The sequence below is a fragment of the Barbus barbus genome (genome assembly GCF_936440315.1).
Source record: "Barbus barbus genome assembly, chromosome: 16".
Classification (NCBI taxonomy): Eukaryota; Metazoa; Chordata; class Actinopteri; order Cypriniformes; family Cyprinidae; genus Barbus; species Barbus barbus.
The window spans coordinates 25,297,431-25,319,903 of NC_136744.1; the positions used below are offsets into that span (position 1 = coordinate 25,297,431).

At 34.6% G+C, this 22,473-nt stretch overlaps 1 protein-coding gene across 1 annotated transcript in view; it reads right to left on the bottom strand.

The window, feature by feature from the left end:
* pcdh15a (protocadherin-related 15a) overlaps positions 1-22,473 on the bottom strand; it is a 233,974-nt gene that overhangs the window by 88,240 nt on the left and 123,261 nt on the right. The window contains exons 14-20 of the mRNA XM_079437451.1: positions 21,603-21,752; positions 18,659-18,852; positions 18,438-18,570; positions 17,194-17,273; positions 13,253-13,346; positions 10,659-10,787; positions 4,691-4,996 (exon numbers count right to left, since the gene is read on the bottom strand). Coding sequence (XP_079293577.1) covers positions 4,691-4,996; positions 10,659-10,787; positions 13,253-13,346; positions 17,194-17,273; positions 18,438-18,570; positions 18,659-18,852; positions 21,603-21,752 — 1,086 coding nt within the window. The remainder of the gene's footprint in view (positions 1-4,690; positions 4,997-10,658; positions 10,788-13,252; positions 13,347-17,193; positions 17,274-18,437; positions 18,571-18,658; positions 18,853-21,602; positions 21,753-22,473) is intronic.

Here is a 22,473-nt window from a genome sequence, read left to right on the forward strand (position 1 = left end):
GGAACGCGGACGTGAAAGAGAGCACGCACGTCACGTTAACGTCGGACGACACCAGCGCGAGAAGCTGCCATTTTCTCCGCCTGAAAGAAGCGAGAAGCGAGTGAAAGACGTTATGGTAAGTAAAGATTAAAAATGTAAAGTCATAATTCATAGTTTGTGTCCGGGAGTATTTTGAGGTTTCATGGCAGGCGGAAATAGTACAAAAAGAGCTTATATTGAAAAATACGCGGACGCGGTTTTCGCCTCAGAAACGGTCTTAACGGCCTTTTTTTTACTGAACGGAAGAGATACTTTTAATATAACGTCCGTGAGTGTCTTATGTCATATTTTTCATAAGATTTTACATTATCTGCACCTTTTGAGGTGTTAATAGACTGTTATTAACACATTTACATGTTAATTCGTTATCTTATTTTTCGCGGTTAAACTGAATGTACGTTAGTTTCCTAAAGGAAACGGCGTTATGTAATAAAGACAATCGTCATTATTTTGAGGCTGATGAAGTGATAATTGTTATAAGTAATGTTTTTCATGTAATATTTCAGACTTGTTGAGCTTGTGTGTTAATGCCCGCTCCGGGAGTTAACGACACCGAGGCCTGCTTGTGTGAGGACGCGATATTCTCAGCTTCTTCAGAAGAGAGGGAAAGAGAAGGCAAGTAAACTTCATAATCATATGTTATCAACATTTTTTTTGTTTGTTTTTTTAAACTAAGAGTAAAATAATGTTTGTTTGTTTTTTTGTAGATGTTGAAAGCCAGAGGCATCATTCTTTTGAGATTGAGGCAAGTTATTTTTTAGAAAATAAATGTTTCTGTTGTCTCCTGCCTGTTTATTTCACATTTTGATGCGACAACAGTGTGATTGCGTGTTCATATTTTATGTAAACATTGATGTCTGTGTTTTTCATTGCAGAACTCAAACAAACTTTGGAGATGTCTGATTTGAAGAGTCATCATTCTTGGTCTTCCTTTCTTAAAGGAATAGTTCACACAAAAAAATAATTTACTTGCCCTCATGTCATTCCAAACCTATAAGACTTTTGTCTGTCTTTACAACACAAATTAATACATTTTAAATTTTCTCATAATTTTTTGTTAATCCATTGAGAGTCTAGATAATCTGTATTTTCAAGATTCATAAATAGTTATTGTTGAAGTAATCCATTCCAATATTTATATATAAATAAACCTTAAATTATATGATAGCGAATGTCTGTTCAGAAGAAAATATTGGTCTCCCAGACTTGCAATGGAGGACAAGACTTAAGAGAATATTAAATATATTTATTTGTGTTCCAAAAATTAGCAGAGTTTGTATGGGTCTGGAACAACATGGGGGAGAGTAAATTATGAACATTTTCATTTTTTGGTGAACTAACTCTTTAAAGAGCAGCCCTCCACGTACATGGAAGATTGTGAGGTATGTGAATGTCATGTCTGTTTTAATGTTTCAGTAAAGAAGTAGCTTTCTGAAAGCAATATATTTATTTAAACAATATTTCATGCCCTCACACTAGTGCTGCCACTATAGCATTCTAGAGCGCTGTGGTAGACAGACATTAAACAACCACACAAAGCAGATTAAATTATAAAACAGACTATTTACCTATCCTTACTGATGTGGATGCACTTCTATCTGAAAATGGATAGTTTAATTAAATGTTTTATTTTTTCAAATGTTTTTCTCTTTTTAGGCCACTGATGGAGAACAGGGGGTGACTGGGATGAATGCTGGTCAAAGAGGAGAATGACATTTCCCCCAAACTGATGCAACAGTGGTATTAAAGGAGGACGCTGCCCTGGATGTTGTAAAAGATGTCACATGCTGGGCTGATGGGGCTTCTTCATGACTACATCAATTATGCTAAAGAGATCATGAAAATTGACAGTGATGCATGATCAGTATTCATGGACTATGAAACAAACTGTAAGTGTATAATTTGTAAAAACAAAATGTTAAATGTGTTGTTTAGTAGAAGTGGAGTTTACACTCTGTCATTCAAACACATGCTCACATTCTTTCACACACATGCATCTGTTGAATGTTATAATATCAGTGTTAATGTTGTGGTTTATTTGTGTAATGTTGTACCAGAATAGTTTGTAAAGGACTTAACTATTAACTAATTGTACAATTATTGTATAAGTGTTTTTGTATATTTTTATGTAATATATAAAATTTACCAAAAAAGTCCAATTTGATCAGAAGTTATATTCAATAAATGATAAATGCTTCATTTATAAACTCTGTAGCTGTTAATGCCATACTTTTCTGCATTTCTTCTTACATGCATGTTACTTTTTGACTGTTTTCTCTTGTTTTTAATAAATATTTACCTTTTGAAAGTCATTCTTTGTGTGATTTTAAAATGAACAAGATTTGTAGGTTTAATTTGGGATCATTTTAGCCTAGCAATGTAGTAATTTTAAACCATAAAAAAGCAACCCAGCATGCTGGGTTAAACATAATAACCCAACTTGCTGGGTTAAAATAACCCAGCGCTGGGTTCGTCCCTTTTTGACCCAGCGCTGGGTTGTCAAATAACCCAAATTGGGTTGTTTTTAACCCAGCAGTTTTTAGAGTGATATCAGATCACTCTTAACACTTGTGTTCATGTGTTAGATTAGTTTATGTCTTAGATTTATATAAATAAAATCTGATTTATATTGAAAAGAGAAGTATCTTGTGTTTTGTGCTCACAAGTTAATGTCTTAATCTGCCGATCTAGTTACTGTGCTATTAAATAGTGTTTTCACTATATTTTGGATTTTAATATCCAGTGCAGAGTTTGTTATACGGCTCGTTCAGTGAAATCATAAATGATACCCTTTGAGCTAAATTAAACTATTTCTTTAAATTACATATTAATATTACTTGTATTACGTTACAATTGATAAATATAAGACATCTTAAGCAAATCAGCATATCAGAGTGATTTCTGAAGGATCGTGTGACAATGAAGATTAGAGTAACGATGGTGAAAGTTCAGCTTTGTTATCACAGGAATAATTTACATTTTAAAATATATAACATAGAAAACAGCTATTTAATTTTTTTTTATAATTTTAACAATATTATTCATCCATCGTCCCTTTGATGCCATACAGTTGTCCTGTCCCCTTATCAGAAAAACACCCCCAAAGCATAATGTTTCAACCTCCGTGTTTGATGGTGGGGATGGTATTCTTGGGGTCATAGGCAGCATTCCTCCTCCTCCAAACATGCCGAGTTGAGTTGATGCCAAAGAGTTGGATTTTGGTCTCATCTGACCACAACACTTTCACCCAGTTCTCTTCTGAATCATTCAGATGTTCATAGGCAAACTTCAGATGGGCCTGTACATGTGCTTTCTTGAGCAGGGGGACCTTGCGGGCGCTGCAGGATTTCAGTACTTCACGGCATAGTGTGTTACTAATTGTTTTCTTGGTGACTATGGTCCCAGCTGCCTTGAGATCATTGACATGATCCTCCCGTGTAGTTCTGGGCTGATTCCTCACCGTTCTCATGATCATTGAAACTCCACAAGGTGAGATCTTGCATGGAGCCCCAGACTGAGGGAGATTGACAGTTATTTTGTGTTTCTTTGCGAATAATCGCACCAACTATTGTCACCTTCTCACCAAGCTGCTTGGCAATGGTCTTGTAGCCCATTCCAGCCTTGTGTAGGTCTACAATCTTGTCCCTGACATCCTTGGACAGCTCTCTGGTCTTGGCCATGGTGGAGAGTTTGGAATCTAATTGATTGATTGCTTCTGTGAACAGATTGTCTTTTATACAGGAAACAAACTCCCTTTAAGAGAGTGCTCCTAATCTCAGCTCCTTACCTGTATAAAAGACACCTGGGAGCCAGAAATCTTGCTGATTGACTCATTAAAATGCTAATCAATTTATAACTTTTTTGAAATGCGTTTTTCTGGATTTTTTTTATTGTTAGTCTCTCACTGTTCAAGTAAACTTAACATTAAAATTATAGACTGACCATTTCTTTGTCAGTGGGCAAACGTAAAAAAATCTGCATTTTTTTCCCCACTGTATTTACCAGAGGAGAGTTCTACAGGTTTGAGACGACATGATGACTTTCATGTTTAGCTAAACTATCCCTTAAAGTTGGACTGCAAATTATATCCAAATAAGACAGTGTTTTCCACATTAAAGTGGCGTAACAGTTTATTGAGTTCATCTCTCAGACTTTTTGCTCATATTTGTCCCTAGTTTATGTAAAATTCATTGGTGATCGTGTTGTTACGTTGGCGTTCTGCTAAAACTCCCAAGAGTGTGATCGTTTAGAGGCACATTTGCCACAAGACAGCATTCTCCTGCTTTTCACACTGGGTCTGTCAAGCTTGTCAATATTTATCTAGTTAAATATGCAGCCCGTTAGGAATAAACAGGGAAACGCAAAGACATTTTCCCCCCACACTCTCAAGGGAAACTAAACACACATAATCAGCCAGTTACTGTCAGGCCAGCAGACACAACACAGATAGACAGACAGACACATAAATAAACACACACCCCCCCAATCAATCTGCTTTTCCTTCCTTTCTAAAAGTCAGGTTAGATGCCCGGGTCAAACGGAGGCAGAAATTTCGCAGTTCACCTTTAACTTTCTCAACAGCTTATGCCACTCAGCAATGTCAAATCCCGAAGTATACAGATACGAGAGAACTACACAACCAAGCACTTACACTGAGTCTCAGGAAGACGGTTCCAGCCGGGGTGTTTTCTGGGACGTTGACAGTGTAGATGGGCTGGGAAAACACAGGGCTGTTGTCATTGATGTCTGTCACCTCCACCAGCAGTGTGATGGTGGTCCTGCGGGGGTCCACCGCTCCATCTGACGCCTCCACGATCAGATCGTACCGACTCCGAGTCTCTCGGTCCAATGGAACCGCAGTGAAGATACTGCCCGTGGCATTTATGGTGAACAGAGACACAAAGGAGAGCAAACGGTACCGGACCTGACCGTTGAGCCCGGCATCAGGATCGGTGGTCTGAAAACAGAGACAAGCACTCATGAATTTAGTATATTCAGCAATTTTAGTTATTTGAATCAACTTGATTTAAATCATCTTTTGGCTTGTATCCGTCAAGTTAGTTTGCCACTGAATCATTCTCACTGAATGAAATCTGAATCACCTTCTCTATACTGTGTAATGTTGTAAAATAAATAAAAGTAACACTTTATTTTAGGGTTTCTTAACTAGTTGCTTATTAGCATGCATGTTATTAGAATATTAGCCATTTATTAGTACTAATTAAGCACATATTAATGCCTTATTCTACATCCCTAATCCTACCCAATACCTAAATTTAACAACTACCTTATTAACTATTAATAAGCAACAAATAAGGAATTTATTGAGGGAAAAGTCATAGTTAATAGTGAATAAGTGTTCCCTATTCTAAAGTGTTACCTAAATAAATAAATAAATTTACAATTCCATTGTAAAATATTTCACAATATTATTGTTTGCACTGCATTTTGTGTAATCTTGCTAAACATGAGAAACCTTCAAAAATTATCAGGATATATTCAATTTTGGTTTCACCTTTACCAAGCACCCACAGCATGGCCTTTACAATGGAAAATAATAATAAAAAAAAAAAAATGAATACTACTACGGATAATAATAATAATAAAAATAATACAGCAAAAAAAAAACATTAATAATAATAATAATAATAATAATAATAATCGCAGCCGGTTCTTTAGAGCAAAGAAATAAAGACTTGCTGAACTAATCTTAATTCCTGCGTGGTTACAGCGGTTCATTTGTATGTGAGCAGGGGAGCAGCGCTCGGCTGTAATGGCTTCAGAGCTGCCTGCTATAATTCCTTTCTGTAGTAATTACAGATGCAGATGGGAAGAATAACTGGGGGGGTTATTAGAGAAGCATGCCGGGTTAGCGACATGAATGACCCGGACTCTGGGAGAAGAGAGTGCGAGAGAGAGAGAGAGAGAGAGAGAGAGAGGACGGGGATGAAGGGCCAAAATTCCAAATGCGGGCGAATGGAAATAAGTGAAATGAAAAGAGCATGTCTGAGCCTTGAGAAATTACAGCCACATCTGAGCACTGAGCACCTCTCACCAGCAGCACTCATCAAACGTCCTGACAGCACATTTACATGGCATCTGCTCACCTCAATAATTAACTAATGCAACGAGTATGTAAACAGAGTGATAAATAAGCAAACAACACTACACAATACATTAATAAAAACCTGTTTCCTAACGTCACTGTTGACTGTTATTCCGTCAAACATTTCACTATTTATTATAAGTTTTGATTCACCTTTTTTGCCATTGCTAGTTCATTTTAAATGACAAATGAATCTTTAAAAGTATATTTAGTTTATTGGCAGTCAAACACTAATGCTCATAAAAGATGCATGCATAATAAATATGAAAGAATTAACAATTATCTTTAAAAAATATTAGGTGGAATATAGCATATCAAATACTTATAATATTATATAACCAGAATGGTGCGATATTCATCTATCAGATTCTAAAAATCTATCTATCTATCTATATATATATATATATATATATATATATATATATATATATATATATACTGTATATATATACACACACATATACATATATATTAGTCGAAACAAGTGTCTTATGTTCAGCAAGGATGCATTTATTGGATCAAAACTATATTAAAAACTGTTTTCTATGTGAATGTATTTTATTTTATTTTTTTTAAGTATTTTAATTTATTCCTGTGATGCAAAGCTGAAATTTTAGCATCAGCATTAGTGTCACATGATCCTTCAGAAATCATTCTAATATGTTGATTTGCTGCTCATGGAATCATTTTTATTATTATCAATGTTGAAAATAGTTGCTATGCTTAATGCTTTTGTGGAAATCGTGAATTTTTATTTCAGGGTTCTTTAATGAATAGAAGGTTCAAAAGAACAGCATTTTTTTGAAATACAAATCATTTGAAACATTAAAAATGTCTTTACTGTCACTTAATTTACTAAATAAAAGTATTAAATTCATAAAAAAAAATTACTGACCTCAGTTTTGTGAATGGTGGTGTTTATTATGAATTTATTTATTCATTCAATTATTCATAAATGTATTTATTAATTCATTCATCTATTTATTATATAACATTTCATATTACAGAGAAGTTGGGTCACTGAGAATGATTCATTTGCAACCTTCATAGATTGCAAACCAAAAGATGATTTTCGCTGCTTATTAGGAAACCATCATACGGGAAGTCGTGGCCTAATGGTTAGAGAGCCGGACTCGTAATACAAAGGTTGTGGGTTCGAGTCTCGGGCCGGCAGGGATTGTAGGTGGGGGCAGTGAATGTACAGCCCTCTCTCCACCCTCAATACCACGACTGAGGTGCCCTTGAGCAAGGCACCGAACCCCCAACTGCTCCCCGGGCACCGTTTTTTTTTTCTTTTTATGTAATAATCTCAATGTCTTTATCACTTCTGATCAATTTAATGCATCCTAATATAATATATTATTATAATAATAATATAATGTAATGCAATGCAATGTACTGTAATGTAATATAATACAATACAGTGTAATATAATATAATATATAATATAACCCTTGATTTGATGGCAGACAGATTTTGTCCCCAAGATGAAAGGGTCTATCAAAATGGGTTGTTTTGTAGAATGCTTGAAGCTCTCAGTGTGAATAATATCTCAAGGCTTGTGGACATGTTAGTCTGTGGCAAACAACGGCTGTAAGTGTCTATAGAGCGCAAACATACTGATGTGCATTTGTGAAGTGTGAAATAAGTGTCCGTATGCGAATGCTTGTTTGTTGTCACAGCACAATAAGAAGGTGTTATTGATCTCCACGGGGATCTGTGTGTGAATTCGAGAGCGAGGGCTAAAAGTTTGGTGAGCACCTGCTTGTTGTGAACATGGCAGACTACACAGAACATGAGGATGATGAAATGAAAAGAAAGATGATGGAAAGTGAGAGAACAGCTCAGAGGGAGGGATCCGACTTGAGCAAAATCCAAAAAACTAATTTTTAGCCGTTTAGTTGTTACTTTACAAAAACAATACGATGCCATATGAGGACAGCATGCACTAAATCATTTAAATGACAGTTTTATTCATATCATCACTAAACTCAAGAATCTGTGATTGAATTTAAATTTTACTCAATTTAATCTTAGGCCCCGTCCACACGAAGACGCGTTTCGCTGTATACGCATAAATTTTTTACCGTATAGGCGTTTCGTCCACACGAAACCGGCGTTTTCGAAGAGTGAAACCGATCATTTTTGAAACCGGGTCCCAGGGTGGATAAATTTGAAAACGCCGTTTTCATGTTTTCGTGTGGACGGCGAATCCGTATATTTTCTGAAACGATGACGTCATCAGCCCACGTCTCGCCCCTAATCAGACACCGCTACGTCACATAATAGCGACAACAACAACAACAATGTCAGACTACGTGCCTGTGTTCGTGCTGCAGAACCTACTGAGCTCATTAACTTTATTAAAGCAAAATCTTCTGCTTTGTGTGTTAGTTTGTATGCAGCGCGCAAGGTTTACGCACATGGTCCAAGTCTTCTTCTCTGTTTTTTGTGTATCTCTGTGGCAGAATTACAGCGCCACATATTGGTCTGGCATGTGTACTACATCGTTTTCAGTCGGTTTCAGTGATTCCGTGTGTACGCAGATATTTCCTGAGATGACTCCGTGTTTATGGAATTTGAGGCAAAAAAAAAAGATCGGATAGGGAGAAATCTGGCTTCGTGTGGACGTAGCCTTAGTTGTGAAAGCGTCAGCGCAGGTTCAGGAATGTCACGCCATCCAATCATACTAACAAGTGTGGCTAATCACAACTTAACGACCGGAGTATATGAGCACTGAACTCAGCCAAAATCTGCATCCCCAGGATTCGGATAAAGGATGGGGCCTACGCCAAAGAATTTTTATACAACTAAACATTAATTATCGTGACTCACAAAAAAAAATGATGCCATAAAATCTTTTTAATTATACCAGTGAGTGCACTCACTTTGGCAGCACTAAAAAAACTAAAACTAAAACCAAAATAAACTCTATATGTGACCCTGGACCACAAAACCAGTCTTAAGTCGCCGGGGTATATTTGTGGCAATAGCCAACAATACATTGTATGGGTGAAAATGATTGATTTTTCTTTTATGCAAAAATCATTAGGACATTAAGTAAAGATCATGTTCCATGAAGATATTTAGTAAATTTCCTACTGTAAATATATCAAAAGTTCATTTTTGATTAGTAATATGCATTGCTAAGAACTTCATTTGGACAACTTTAAAAGGCGATTTTCTCAATATTTAGATTTTTTGCAACCTCAGATTCCAGATTTTCAAATAGTTCTCGACCAAATATTGTCCTATCCTAACAAACCATACATCAATGGAAAGCTTTTTTATTTATTCGAAAAATTTACCCTTATGACTCGTTTTGTGGTCCAGGGTCACATATTAAATATGTAAAATAAAATAAAATAAAAAATAAAAATGGCAAAGAGTATATTATATTGACAACTTTAGAACCAGCCTAACTAAAACAAAAACTAAACTAAATTGGAAAGACAAAATAATCGTAATAAAATAGAAATAAAAATCACAACAAATTATTCTTTTAATGTTTGGTTTAAGACACTGAAAAGTAGTAATACTATGCTGTGCTGAAAAATGTAATTAAATGTAATATTTTAATGATACCAGTTTCACATTTACTTTTGCAGCCCTAAAACACTAAAGCTAAAAAAAAAATGAATGAATGAATGAATGAATGAATGAATGAAATCAAGTGAAAACGAAAACTAAACTGGAAAAAGAGATTGACAATAAAATAAAATCTAAAAGAAATAAAATCTAAATTAAAAAGCATTTAGGCAACTAGTGTCTGTCTACATGTCTTGATGAGGGTCTTTGCACATCACTTAGGGAGGACTTTTTAGATTGTTACATATAAACCTACAAAAAACATGAAATGAAAAGAAAGATGATGAAAAAAAAGTTTTAGATGTTTAGTTGTAACTTCTGGAAAACAACATCATGCCAAATGAGGTCAAACCGCACTAAATGATTTTAGTAGCAATTTTATTGATGTGATTTTTATTTCTATTTGTCCAAAAAACTAAATGTTTAGTTGTAACTTATGGAGAACAACATCATGCCACATGAGGTCAACCCACACTAAATTATTTCAGTCGCAATTCTATTGATGCACAAAGGCAGTCGCGTCATCTTATGCCTGTCAATCACATCGACACCGAACCCCAGTGATCAAGACATCACAGAGCAACAAATGAGCGGTAAAGAGACGCATGATGACAACACGGCATTGTGAATGAAAGGCTGATGCATCTTTCATTGATTATCTTTCTAACCAACCAAAGCATGATTAATCAAACAAGCTAATTAAAAATCCAACCGCTTGGCAGGGCGGAACTGAAGCAGTCATCAGGGACTGACTGTAAGGTGACTAATGACTCTAATTTACCATGACTTAATTAGAGAACAATACAAAGTGATGTCTGAAGATCTGTGCGGCATGACAGTTGAAGGGGCGGCAGGTGGGAACCTCACTAGACCCTCAGAAGACTGCAAACTCACCAAAACTTGTGATACTTCATATGGAACTTACCCTGACTTGACCCACGAACACATTGGCCTCTTCCTCCCTCACGGTCAAGTTTCTGGGTAGAGTGAGGTCGAAGCTGGGGTCGTTGTCATTAACGTCTGTGAGGACAATGCTGACAGTGGCCGTGGAAATCTACAAATAAAGACAGATTAATTCAATTTCATCAGGAATTAATTAAATATATAAGAATGACAAGGTACCAGATTAACATTCTTGTTGGTCCTGAAACAAAATGATTTTACTATCTTATAAATGATTTTTTAGGTTGGTAAGGGTAATAAATCTTTGGTAAGAATATTGTTGAATGGCAACAAAGAATGATTATGATTATGGCAGTGTTAATAAAAATTTAATGAAAACATTGTCCTTAACCAAAATCCAAATGAAAAACTAAAAGGAAAAACTAAATCTAAACTAACATATTTTCATGACTCCAAATTTAAAATAAAATTAATTTTAGTTTATTAAAAATAATAATAATATAATAATAATAATATAAGATTTATTAGAAAATGGTATATTGTAAAGCTTTACAACCCACCTGACTAAAAACGAAAAAACTAAACTAAATTAGAAAGACAAATTGGTAATAAAATAGAAATAAAATCTAAAAGAAAACTAGCTAATTGATTTTTAATTTAAAAATATATTATGTTGTAATGTTTAGTTTAATGTGCAAGGCACTAAAAAGCAATAACACTAGACTGTGCTGAGAAATAAAATGCCATTAAATATTTTTAATGATACTAGTTACAGCATTCACTTCTGCAGCCCTAAAACGCTAAAACCTAATCCTTAAAAAAATTAAATAAAAAATGACTACTAATACTACTAATAAGAATTACGATGAAAACTAAAAGCAAAAACTAAACTAGAAAGAGACTAAAATAGAAATACTAAATAAAAAATAAAACAATTTATGCTTTAATATTCATATGAAGGTCTTTGCAGAAAATTTTGGGAGGAATTGTTTGTTTGTGCCTATAAACCTCCAAAGAGCACAGTCCTGACAGTTCTACTGAACCCTGGAGTTCAGTGCGCACTTGCTGTCAAACCCTGAACCTTTCACAGCATTCACTCTGACATTCACCCTGCTGCTGTCTGTCAGTCTTTTTTGTTGCCTTTTGAAATATTGAAAATGACTTCTCTGAAAAAAAAAAATTAAAGAGCGACACCATTTAGTTTCTGACACTATTCCAGAAACACATTTGCAGAGATGTAATTAAATCATAAGCAATTGAGTTCCTGGGGCTTAAAAGTTTAATAGCACACAGTGATGAATATAATTTCAACCAATCAGTCAAGATCAGCATGTAGAGTTTAAATCCCAGTGGGATGTGCATTAAAAATTAATTCACCAAAAAGGGAAAAAAATATTCTGGAAAGGGAATTATGTAGCTATAGATGGAGTTGTTGTTTGGCAAAAACATGTTCAGGTGCACTACTTTTTTTTTTTTTTTTTTTTTTTTAGAATTCTGTCAAGAGGCACCGACACCATCAAACACACACACACACACACACACACACACACATGTTGGTTTTTGTGGTTTATGGGGACTCTCCATAGGCGTAATGGTTTTTGGTACTAATGGTACTGAACAAACTGTGTGCTATTGCCCTACACCAACCCTACACCTAAACTTAGCCCTCACAGGAGACTTTGTGCATTTTTAGATTTTCAATAAAACACCATTTAGTATGTTTTTTAAGCCTTTTGAATTACGGGGACATAGGCAGTGTCCTCATAAACCACCTTCATATTGTAATACCTCTGTCATACCCATGTCATTATACACATTTGTGTCCTCATAAACCACATAAACACACACACACACACTGAAGGACAAGTGCAATACGAATGTGCTGAACCCCACTGAAGCCTGTTTAATCTCAAGTACGTGAGCTGCGCTGAATATTTCATTAGATATCATTATAATGCTTTAAGAGGTGGAGGTCAGGTAAATTACATTGATTAATTAACCACTTTGCACTTTCTATGACCATGATCTGAAATGTAAATGATTTAATGGGCTTGTTTGACCAGATGAAAGTCATTTTGCCCAATCACGTTGCGCAGGGAAAGATGAAGGCATGTCCTTCTGTCTCAAAATGCTTTTACTGTGCCTGTCTTCCTTGAAAACTCTCTCATCGGCTCTACAGATATCAGCCTGTGTTTGATAAATGAGCTTCATGCAGTCATTTAGCACTCCAGCGTTTCTCTGTTTGCTGAAGTTCTCTCATTAGAGAAGCTAAGCTGATAATACAAGTAAATGTTCTTTTAAAAAGGTGAATGTGTTTAAACAGGATGTGCATCGTCTCTCATTACAGATTACAGATCATTACAGAGATTTTGACAGTAATGACTATGCAAAAGGAATAAACTAATGAATACCAAATTATTTAGAAATACAGTTTTTCCCAGCTTTGTTTGTGGTTGTTTTTGGTGAAGATATGCATGTAAAGCAACACGAGAATCGGGCATAAAACATATTACATGAAAGATATGAAAAGAGGTTGTGAAGAGTTCAGACGTTTGAATCAAAGCAGCTGTTAGTCAGTGTTATAGTGCTGATTTTGTGGGATGGGTGAAGTCTCACCCCTCCTGGGTGGCCGTCAGATGCGGTGACGATGAGGCGATACTGGTCAATGGTCTCTCTGTCCAGAGGTTTGGCCAGCAGCAGAAGACCTATACTGAACAGACACAAAACACTTTCTTTAAATTTTCTATTTAATTAAATATTTTCTTCTCATAATCTTTAGCTTTATTTTCTGTCGTTTAAAAAAAGTACAAAGAGACAAACAGGAAAGGGACATATAGAGAAATACATATTTTTTTAATATTAATTTTTTAGCTGCACACCCTCAGAAACCAACTACTGCCTTGTTCAATACAAGCAAAGAACATCATTGTACATAATATTACTGTATTGTTTTTCTTCATTATGCCTTGATAAATATCTGTTTTTATGATCTGTTATCTGTTTTTCATCTTAATTGTATTCATTCATACATATCTTTTTCTTGATTTTATTCATTACTAGCACCTAAAACAGTTTTTGTTTTGTTATTGTTTTCTTGTCATTATTCTGTATAATTCTTTGGCAATGCTGTATGTAAACACAATCATGTCAATAAATTACTTTAAACTGAACTGAATTGACAAAAAAATAAAAAATTACAGCCAGCAAAAAAAAAAAAAAAAAAATATGTTTAGTCTATATTGAGGTCAGTGATGAATCTTGTCAACTAAATTAAATGAGCATTTTACCCAAACCTGAAATTTCTGTGATTTATGTTGTTTCAAAACTCCTTGATTCTTTTCTTCTTACACAGAGGGAGATTTTATGTAGGATGGGGCTCTTCTTCATAAAATGCATGTGGATGGTGAAGCATACATTTATATATATATATATTTAATATGGGGTTTCGAGATGTGTCACATCAATGATGACAAACATAATTGGGTCTCATAACCCAATCATGATGCACCAAATTTGAATATGCTAATATTCAAATAGCACAAAAGAGATTTGAGAGCAAAATTGTCAATGCACAATATCTGTTCCACATACAAGTCTGTTGCAGCTATTCAGAGTTATGAATCAACAGGCTATTTTTATGACACTTTTGACATGCTTTTATTTTTTGATCCTGACATCTCTTCCACTTTCATTATATAGAAACAAATCCGCATAAACAGCATTTTTAGAATAACATGGGGTGAGTAAATGATGACAGAATTTTCAATTGAACCATCTGTTTAATACTGTGATTATTTTCATAATGATGATGTAGAACGCACTCAGAACACAGAATGACCTATAAGATCAGAAAATGTGCCTTGGAAATTGTATTCAAGATTACATTTTTGGAAGTGTGTGTGTCGTGACCATAATTTGCATAATTCCTTTGTTGAATCAGCTGCTAAAACAACACAGATAGTAAATAAACATTGGTATCTACATGTGCAATTCAACAACCAATAGCTGTGATCAACCACGCTGAACCGCCAGCCACAGCCACATTATCATTTGTAGACCAATAGGATTTCTTGAAATCACCAGGCTCATCCTACAGTGAGCTCACACTTGTGTGTGGGGGAAGCGGTGGATGAGGATGGACAGACAAGATCCTGTTAACATTGCAGTCACACACAGCAGAAGAAGCAGGCTGCTGTGCTGCTTGCTCATGTTTGTGTGTGTCTGTGTGTGTGTGTGTGTGTGTGTGTGGAATTATATTCCTCCTCAGTTGACCTCTACAAAAGCGATATTGAACATGTCCTCTGAAGCCTGTGAAACAGCCGTATAAAACACTTCAGTGACTGGGATTCTCTTTTCTTTCGGCCTCACAAACCTTCTGCCGGCCACATAGCATTCAAGTCAAAGTCTTAAAATTTTAACATCCAACTTTAATGACTCTTCAACTGTCGTTGCTGTTTCTTCAACAGAAAAAAAATCCTTTGTAAGACAAATCAATGGAGGGTTTTATTTCAGCAGTCACCTCACAAAACCTCTCCACATTTTTACCAGCGATATTACTGATAATATTAATCATCTGTCTCTTTTACTGACTTTAACAGAGAAGAGAAGAGAAGAGAAGAGAAGAGAAGAGAAGAGAAGAGAAGAGAAGAGAAGAGACCAGATGAAGTGATAATGATGCAGTGAAGCACAACGAGATGTGAAGAGACCCGATGAGATGAGACATGATGAGAAGATAAATGATAAGAAAAGACATGATAAGAGATAAGATCAGAACCAATGAAATTAGACGTGGCAAGGCACAGCAAAGCATGATGAGATGAAGCATGAGGAGAAGACACAAAAGCAGAGAACAGACTAGGTGAGGTGAGACAAAAAAGAAAATATCGAAAACAAAAGAACAGATGAAGTGAAACAAGAAAAATGAGACGAGATGTATATAACTCTAGCGCTGCCTTTCTGCTCTGATAACTCTTTTGTTACTACTAACAACAGTCATAAATGTCATTAATAAACCAACTACCTGTTACTATTAAACAAAGCCTTTCAAAAAGCCAGAAACATTCACACTGTACGCTTGTTGTGCATTTGTCTTGTCTTCATTCCTCCAATGAGGGTAATGTACATTGGTGCAGTTGTACATATTGTATAGACCAGGGGTGGGCAAACTTTTTGACTCGAGGGCCACATCAAGTTTTCCACATTAAGTGAGGGGCCACATAATATGTTTATGATACAGCTTTGATTTATTTATTTTTTATACTAAATTGACACACTTACTACTGTACTGTATGTATACTTGTACATATGGCAGTTCTTTTCTTGTACCATCTCTACCTATTTTTATTTGCACTTTATGACACACAGATAAGTTGCATTGGTGTACAAGTCGATGTATAAGTCACATTTTATCATTTCATTCAGAAATAATGTAAAATAAACAAAACGTTTACAAACATTAGAAACATGTTTTGATATTCCTCACCCTCCACAAAAAAATCCTGTAAATTTAGCAGTGTTCAGAATTGAAAATATAATGAAAATATAAGTAAAAAACTAACAAATTATAGTGGCATTCACTATAAACATATATTATAAACGCTCAGCCTTAAATATTTAACGCAAAACTGAAACTAGCGGCGTGGTTGCTGGAAAATGCACAATACAAACTCACTTGCCTTTTCTCATTCATCACCAATCCTGATGTGTACGCTTGCGCTTGACCTTGATTGCTTTATATAAGTCGCCTTGGAAATTTCAGCACGTTTCAGATAAAAAAAATGCAATTTATAATCCAGAAAAACAGTACTATATCCATTTTCATAAAAGTGTGGAAAACAGAAGAAAGCATATCTTTGCAAGATAAAATGACAAATTATTTCCATGTTCCATTGCAGCACCCATGAGCAGGAGGATAACGGGATAACGCTGGCATTTGTTCTGATACTGGAAAGTCTACAGAGTATTTTAAGCATTTTTAAAACACTTCCAATACAAGGCATTTTTCAAAACAAATGAACACTTTCTTCAACTTATTTTCAATTGTGTCAGTTTGATAGTGTTTATAGATATTTTGACTGTGCAGCTGAATGTGGCGTCCGTCAAAAATATAGGCGCCTATCTTTAGTGAAGCCGTGTGGAGAGCCACTTCTGAAATGTGCCACGGATTGACTGGAGTGGCCGCGATCTGCTCCGGTGGCCACATCAGAGCGGCGGGATAGTGTAAATCAGGGGTTATATATATATATATCACTACAGGCTACTACTTGGATACTACTGATATTGCATCAAATTAGCTATTTTGGAACAACTGCCTCACGGGCTGGATGAAAACGCCCGTAGTTTGTCCACCTCACAGGAGTGATAGTGGGCCGTAGTTTGGACACCCCTGGTATAGACCATATGCCTTATATGTACTAGACATTTCTGTCCCTAAACTCACGCCATTGGCTGAGTCAATGCTGCTGTTCAAGATGTGCAAACAAATCGAATATTCTAAATTGTAATACAAGATCTGTACATTCTTAATTGATGAGTTTTATTTATTAATGAAAACTTACGTTTGTGATAGGTTGAAGACCTGCTGCGGGTCACCGCTTTGTATCTGGTAGGTGATGGGATCCAGCTCACGGTCTGTAGCCTGTAAAAATACAGCAATTCACACTCAGTTTACACTAGTAGTTCAGACAAGTACCAGCTGGTGAAACATAAAATCAATGTAACATAAAATCAATTGAAGGATAACAATACACTTGAATGAAAAGGCCAAGTTTGTTTGAAGGACATGATGAACAAATGTAGAATCAGTGACATTTTACAACACATACAACTTTATAACCCTACACCTTTTCCCAGGATACCTGCTGATATTGATTATGCTGTTTTCTGAGTTTGACAGCTCAATTTGTCTATGCAGTTGAGTTGTAAATTCATAAAATATTTTATAATAAATTTATAATTATAAAAATCATTTAATTTTATCTTATGAAAAAATAAATGACTGTATATAAGTGGTCATGTTCAGAATGGCTATAACTACACATTCTACTTCAGCTGTATCTTTACTGTGCATTCAGTAGTATGCTGATTTTTTTGCATGCACAGAATACCCAGATGACCTACTACATTTATCAAAATGTGCAGTATACAAAAGGGCATAATGTGTGGGATACTGCATCCCACAATGCAATGCATTCAACTTGACCTTCTATTTCCAGTGTATCTGCCAAAATCTTTTTTTTGGCTCATAATTTGGTCAGACTTCAAAGGCTTAAGACCAGGCTTCCAACACCTATTGACACACGAATATTCAATAATTTTTCAGTCATTCATGATTACTGGATAAGAATGTTTGCAAATCATTAAATAGAAATTGTACACACAAATAAAAATTAAAAGTCACTTCCATTTAGAACATTAATGGCATATTAATAATAAATAAATAAATATATTACATAAAATATAAAATAGTATTAATTATTATATAATTATTGTATTATTTATATTATATAATGTAATATATATTTATATATCTGTTATTATTGATTATATAATTAGATATTATTATTATTATTATTATTATTATTTAATTAATATAATTCATATTACATTATTATTAAATTAGACATTTCCAGGTCCAGAATTGAGAATTTTAATGTTTTAATTGTAATATTTTCCTGACATGTTTTTCGTGAACATGTTTAAATACTGTTTAAAAAGTTGGCCAATTTTTTTTGAGTATACTGTATAGTATGCAGTAAACAGTAGATTAATATTCAATTCCAAGTCAAATCGGTGCGTGTACCTGCAGATTCAGCAGTATGGCTCCTATCCTCATGCCCTCGCTGATCTCCAGGTTGTAGGTCTGTAGGGGGAATCGTGGTGGACTCTGATTGTTGGGTGGCAGGACCTCTATGTAGACGGTAGTTATGGAGCTCCTATACGCAGAGTTACAAAGAAAATAAAAGACCAAAGACACCAGCAAACACTCAGAGATGTAACTGATGTAATGAAGTCATATCTGACCTCCTCTCTGTGTCAGGAGCATTGTCTGACGCTCTGACGGTCAGTGCGTAGGAACGGCCGACGGTCAGTGTGACCCCTGGTGCTAACGTGATTCGTCCTGTGCGGTTGCTGATGATGAAATCACCTTGATCTCCAGCCAGGATGGCGTATGTGATGAGGCCGTTTAAACCAGCGTCAGCGTCCTGAGCCGTCAGCTGACAGAACAAACAGAGACAGTATTATTTTAAGCCACATTCATTTATTTCACACTGATCTTCATTATCTATGTGTCAAAAAAGTTTGATATTACCCTTCCAAAAAGTGCTATGATAATGTACTCAGATTTGAATTTATTTTGTTTTTTAATATCTGTAATAACTCATTTTAAAGAAAATTAACACACAAATAGAATTTTCATTTCAAATCAATACATTTGTTTAGAACAACAATAATAATAAAAACTAGAAACAAAGCAAAAAAAAAAAAAAAAAAAGACAATCCAATAAAACATCAATAGTTCACAATAAAAATACGTATAATTTGATCAGACTGGGTAGAGTTAAAATTAGGGATCTCATTCAAATTTAATTGAATTAAAAATCACTCTATAGAGATTGTACCAGAACATTTTATGAAAAACATATTTAAAGGAAACCAAAACACAAAATGTCAATAAAAAAATGAAAGGAATAATTAAAAATAAATTCAAATAATTTGTATAACTAAAATTAAATATATAAATATTATAACATATTACCATACAATTTATGTATTTATCTATGTATTTATTTAATTTCAGGTTTTTAATTCTTTCTAAATTGTATCATTCTTTAAAATGATGAAATGTTTAACTGGTAGTATACTTTACTGAATACCATGGTACGCCTATAAAGCATGGCTTAAAAACATGGTAGTACCATGCTCAAAAGCCTAGTACTTTTTAAATTATATTTACATGCCGTTTTCTCATATATTTACAGATGAGGTTTTAGTTCTACTCGCTGAACTTTTTCTTTCTTTAAACTCAACACACATTACTTTAAATCAACCATAACAAAATCCATCCATCCATCCTTATTAAAATGCAGATTAGACTCTCCGTATTAATGAGGTTTAAAAGCAGCATAATATGATTATTCAGGACAAATTCTCAAACACAAAGGTACAGATCAAAGACTAAACACTTTTGATTAGGTTCAAAGACACGCATTTAGATGTAAACACTTTACTCTGAACGTTATCATCTTTAAAAGCACCGGGGCAATAAATACACCCTAAGGGTAATTAATTCAAAGTCCTGCTAATAAGAAAGCGCCACCTCCATCCACGGCTCTCATTATTGAGAAAACTCTCCAGAAGCACTGATCCATACCACCGTGCCTTTAGCTGGTTGGGGTGCTGAGCTAAGGAAAAAAATTCACACACACACTCACTCGAGGGCAGCAAATATGGCTTATAAAACACATCCAAGTGGCCCGGCTGACCTAGCTGTGACCTGTGACCTCATTTCAGCAGGATCCAAGCGGCTTGTTATTTCAAGAGAAACTACAGGCCTTTATGTGACTGATTTTCCTTTGAATCGTGACCCAGCCGTGACGGAATGAGACAAATACAGGCGGAGCAGAACATGAGCAGAGTGCCAAAATAAAGCTAAGAGAATCGTTACTGAGAGAGAGTGAATATGCCATAGCCTGAGGGACAGAAAAGCACACATTATGTTCACTTTATATCATTTTGCCCCACTTTTTGTCAGCCCACCATGTCTACACAAGCCACTTTCACAATGCAGATGAAAATAGTTGTCATTTGCCTTCTGAGAGCTTAATGCTAGTCTATACAAACAGAGTTTGGTTATTTACAGGAATGTCAACTGTATTTTACGACCAAATACACAACCTACAATTTGCTGCATTATGTTTATACATCAAACAAAACAAATTGTTGAACTGAACTTCAATGCACTATTTGTCATTCACAAAGTGACAGAATGAGAGCGACAGATGGACAGGTCATCTGAACAAATCAGTGTTGGGAAAGCTACTTTGAAACTGAATCATTTAAAGCAATTTAATTATAGAAAGGCTACTTACTTAAAAACCTTGGCCAAAGCTAAAAAAGTAGTTAGCTACACAACAAGCTACTAAGATGAAAAGTTAAATATAATCAAACTATTAATTGGGGAATACTATATTCATGAATGTATACATTCAACCTTTAATTTACACTAATATAGAACTAATAAAAATAAAACTAAAAAAAGACAATTATTTGGAAAGATATTGATGGAGAGCAGCACTTAAATCATGAAATATGCAAAGACTTGTATCAACTGAATGAATCTCTCAATAATTTTCCCATGCTACTTTAAAAAAAAAAAAAAAAGTAGTTTGTTACTGGAAAGGTTGTGTCGTTGAAAGCACGGTGACAGCTAAAACATGCAGTTAAGTTAGAAACTTTGCAATTTTTAGAAGCAAACTATTTCTCAAAACTGGAACAAAACAACTGAAAAGTAAATATAAAAATATATACAAATTATTCACAAGACACCCCGGGGAGAAAAAAATGATATTTAGGCATTTGAATGGGGTTCAGTAAGTCTGGTTAAAGATGTAAACAGATCACAGTATGACTCACTGGAGTTCATTAGCTGCGGTTCATATGATCTGATTCCTTTTTAAAAAGTTGCTTTATTGCCTGCTCTCCTTTGTGTTCATTTAGCTGAATGGCTGTTTGCTTCATTTTTCAATGCATTTTTCACATATTTCATCAGAAAAAATGTTGAGTCACATTCAATAATTTGACTAGAATCTTCAGTTATTAAGGAAACAAACATAGTGCCGAGTTCATTTCACACTCCAAATCACATTTAGAGTTCTCAAGAAACACTCCGCTATGAATAAATGATTCAGAAATGGCTGTTGGTGAGTAAAGTGAGTGTTTCCGAGCTGTAGTGTTGTGTCCTCACCTGCAGGACGGTCTCTCCAGGCAGCATGTTAGTGAAGATCTCCACACTGTAGGACACCTGACTGAAAGTGGGTGTGTTGTCATTCGCATCGATGACCAGGATGTCCACCGTCACGGGTCTGCTCTGTTGAACGCCATCAGATGCCACCAGCTTAGAGGGGGAAAATTAATAAATAAATAATTATACAAAACAAGTTCTTTTTGAACATGTCAGTTCATCATTGGCTTGATTTATACATTTCTGATCTATAAATATTAGATCTATCTATCTATCTATCTATCTATCTATCTATCTATCTATCTATCTATCTATCTATCTATCTATCTATCTATCTATCTATCTATCTATCTATCTATCTATCTATCTATCTATCTATCTATCTATCACATGTAAATATACACAGTACCCACACATATATTATGTAAACAAAAATTATTAATCTCGTGATTAATCGTGTGACAACACTATATACAAAATTTGAGTTTACATTTTTTATATAATATAGTCTAGAACTGCTCAGCTTATAAAATATAAACGTCGAATGATGTAATAATTAAGATGATTTATTATTTTATATCTTATCTTATCTTTATAAACATTATATATAAAAAAATTACATTTTTAAACAAAATTTGAATGTATCCTTAAAATATTTTGTAACTAAAGAAATTATATAATTTGACAACTTCTAAATGATTAAATTACAATTGAACTTATTCATGATTTATTCATGTATATCTTATCGTTTAATTAAATCACAAAACCAACTTTATTATTTATTATGCTATATATTGCTATTATTATGCATAATATAATTATGTATAATTTGAAATTATTCAGAAACTTCATGATTTATTGTTATATATATTTA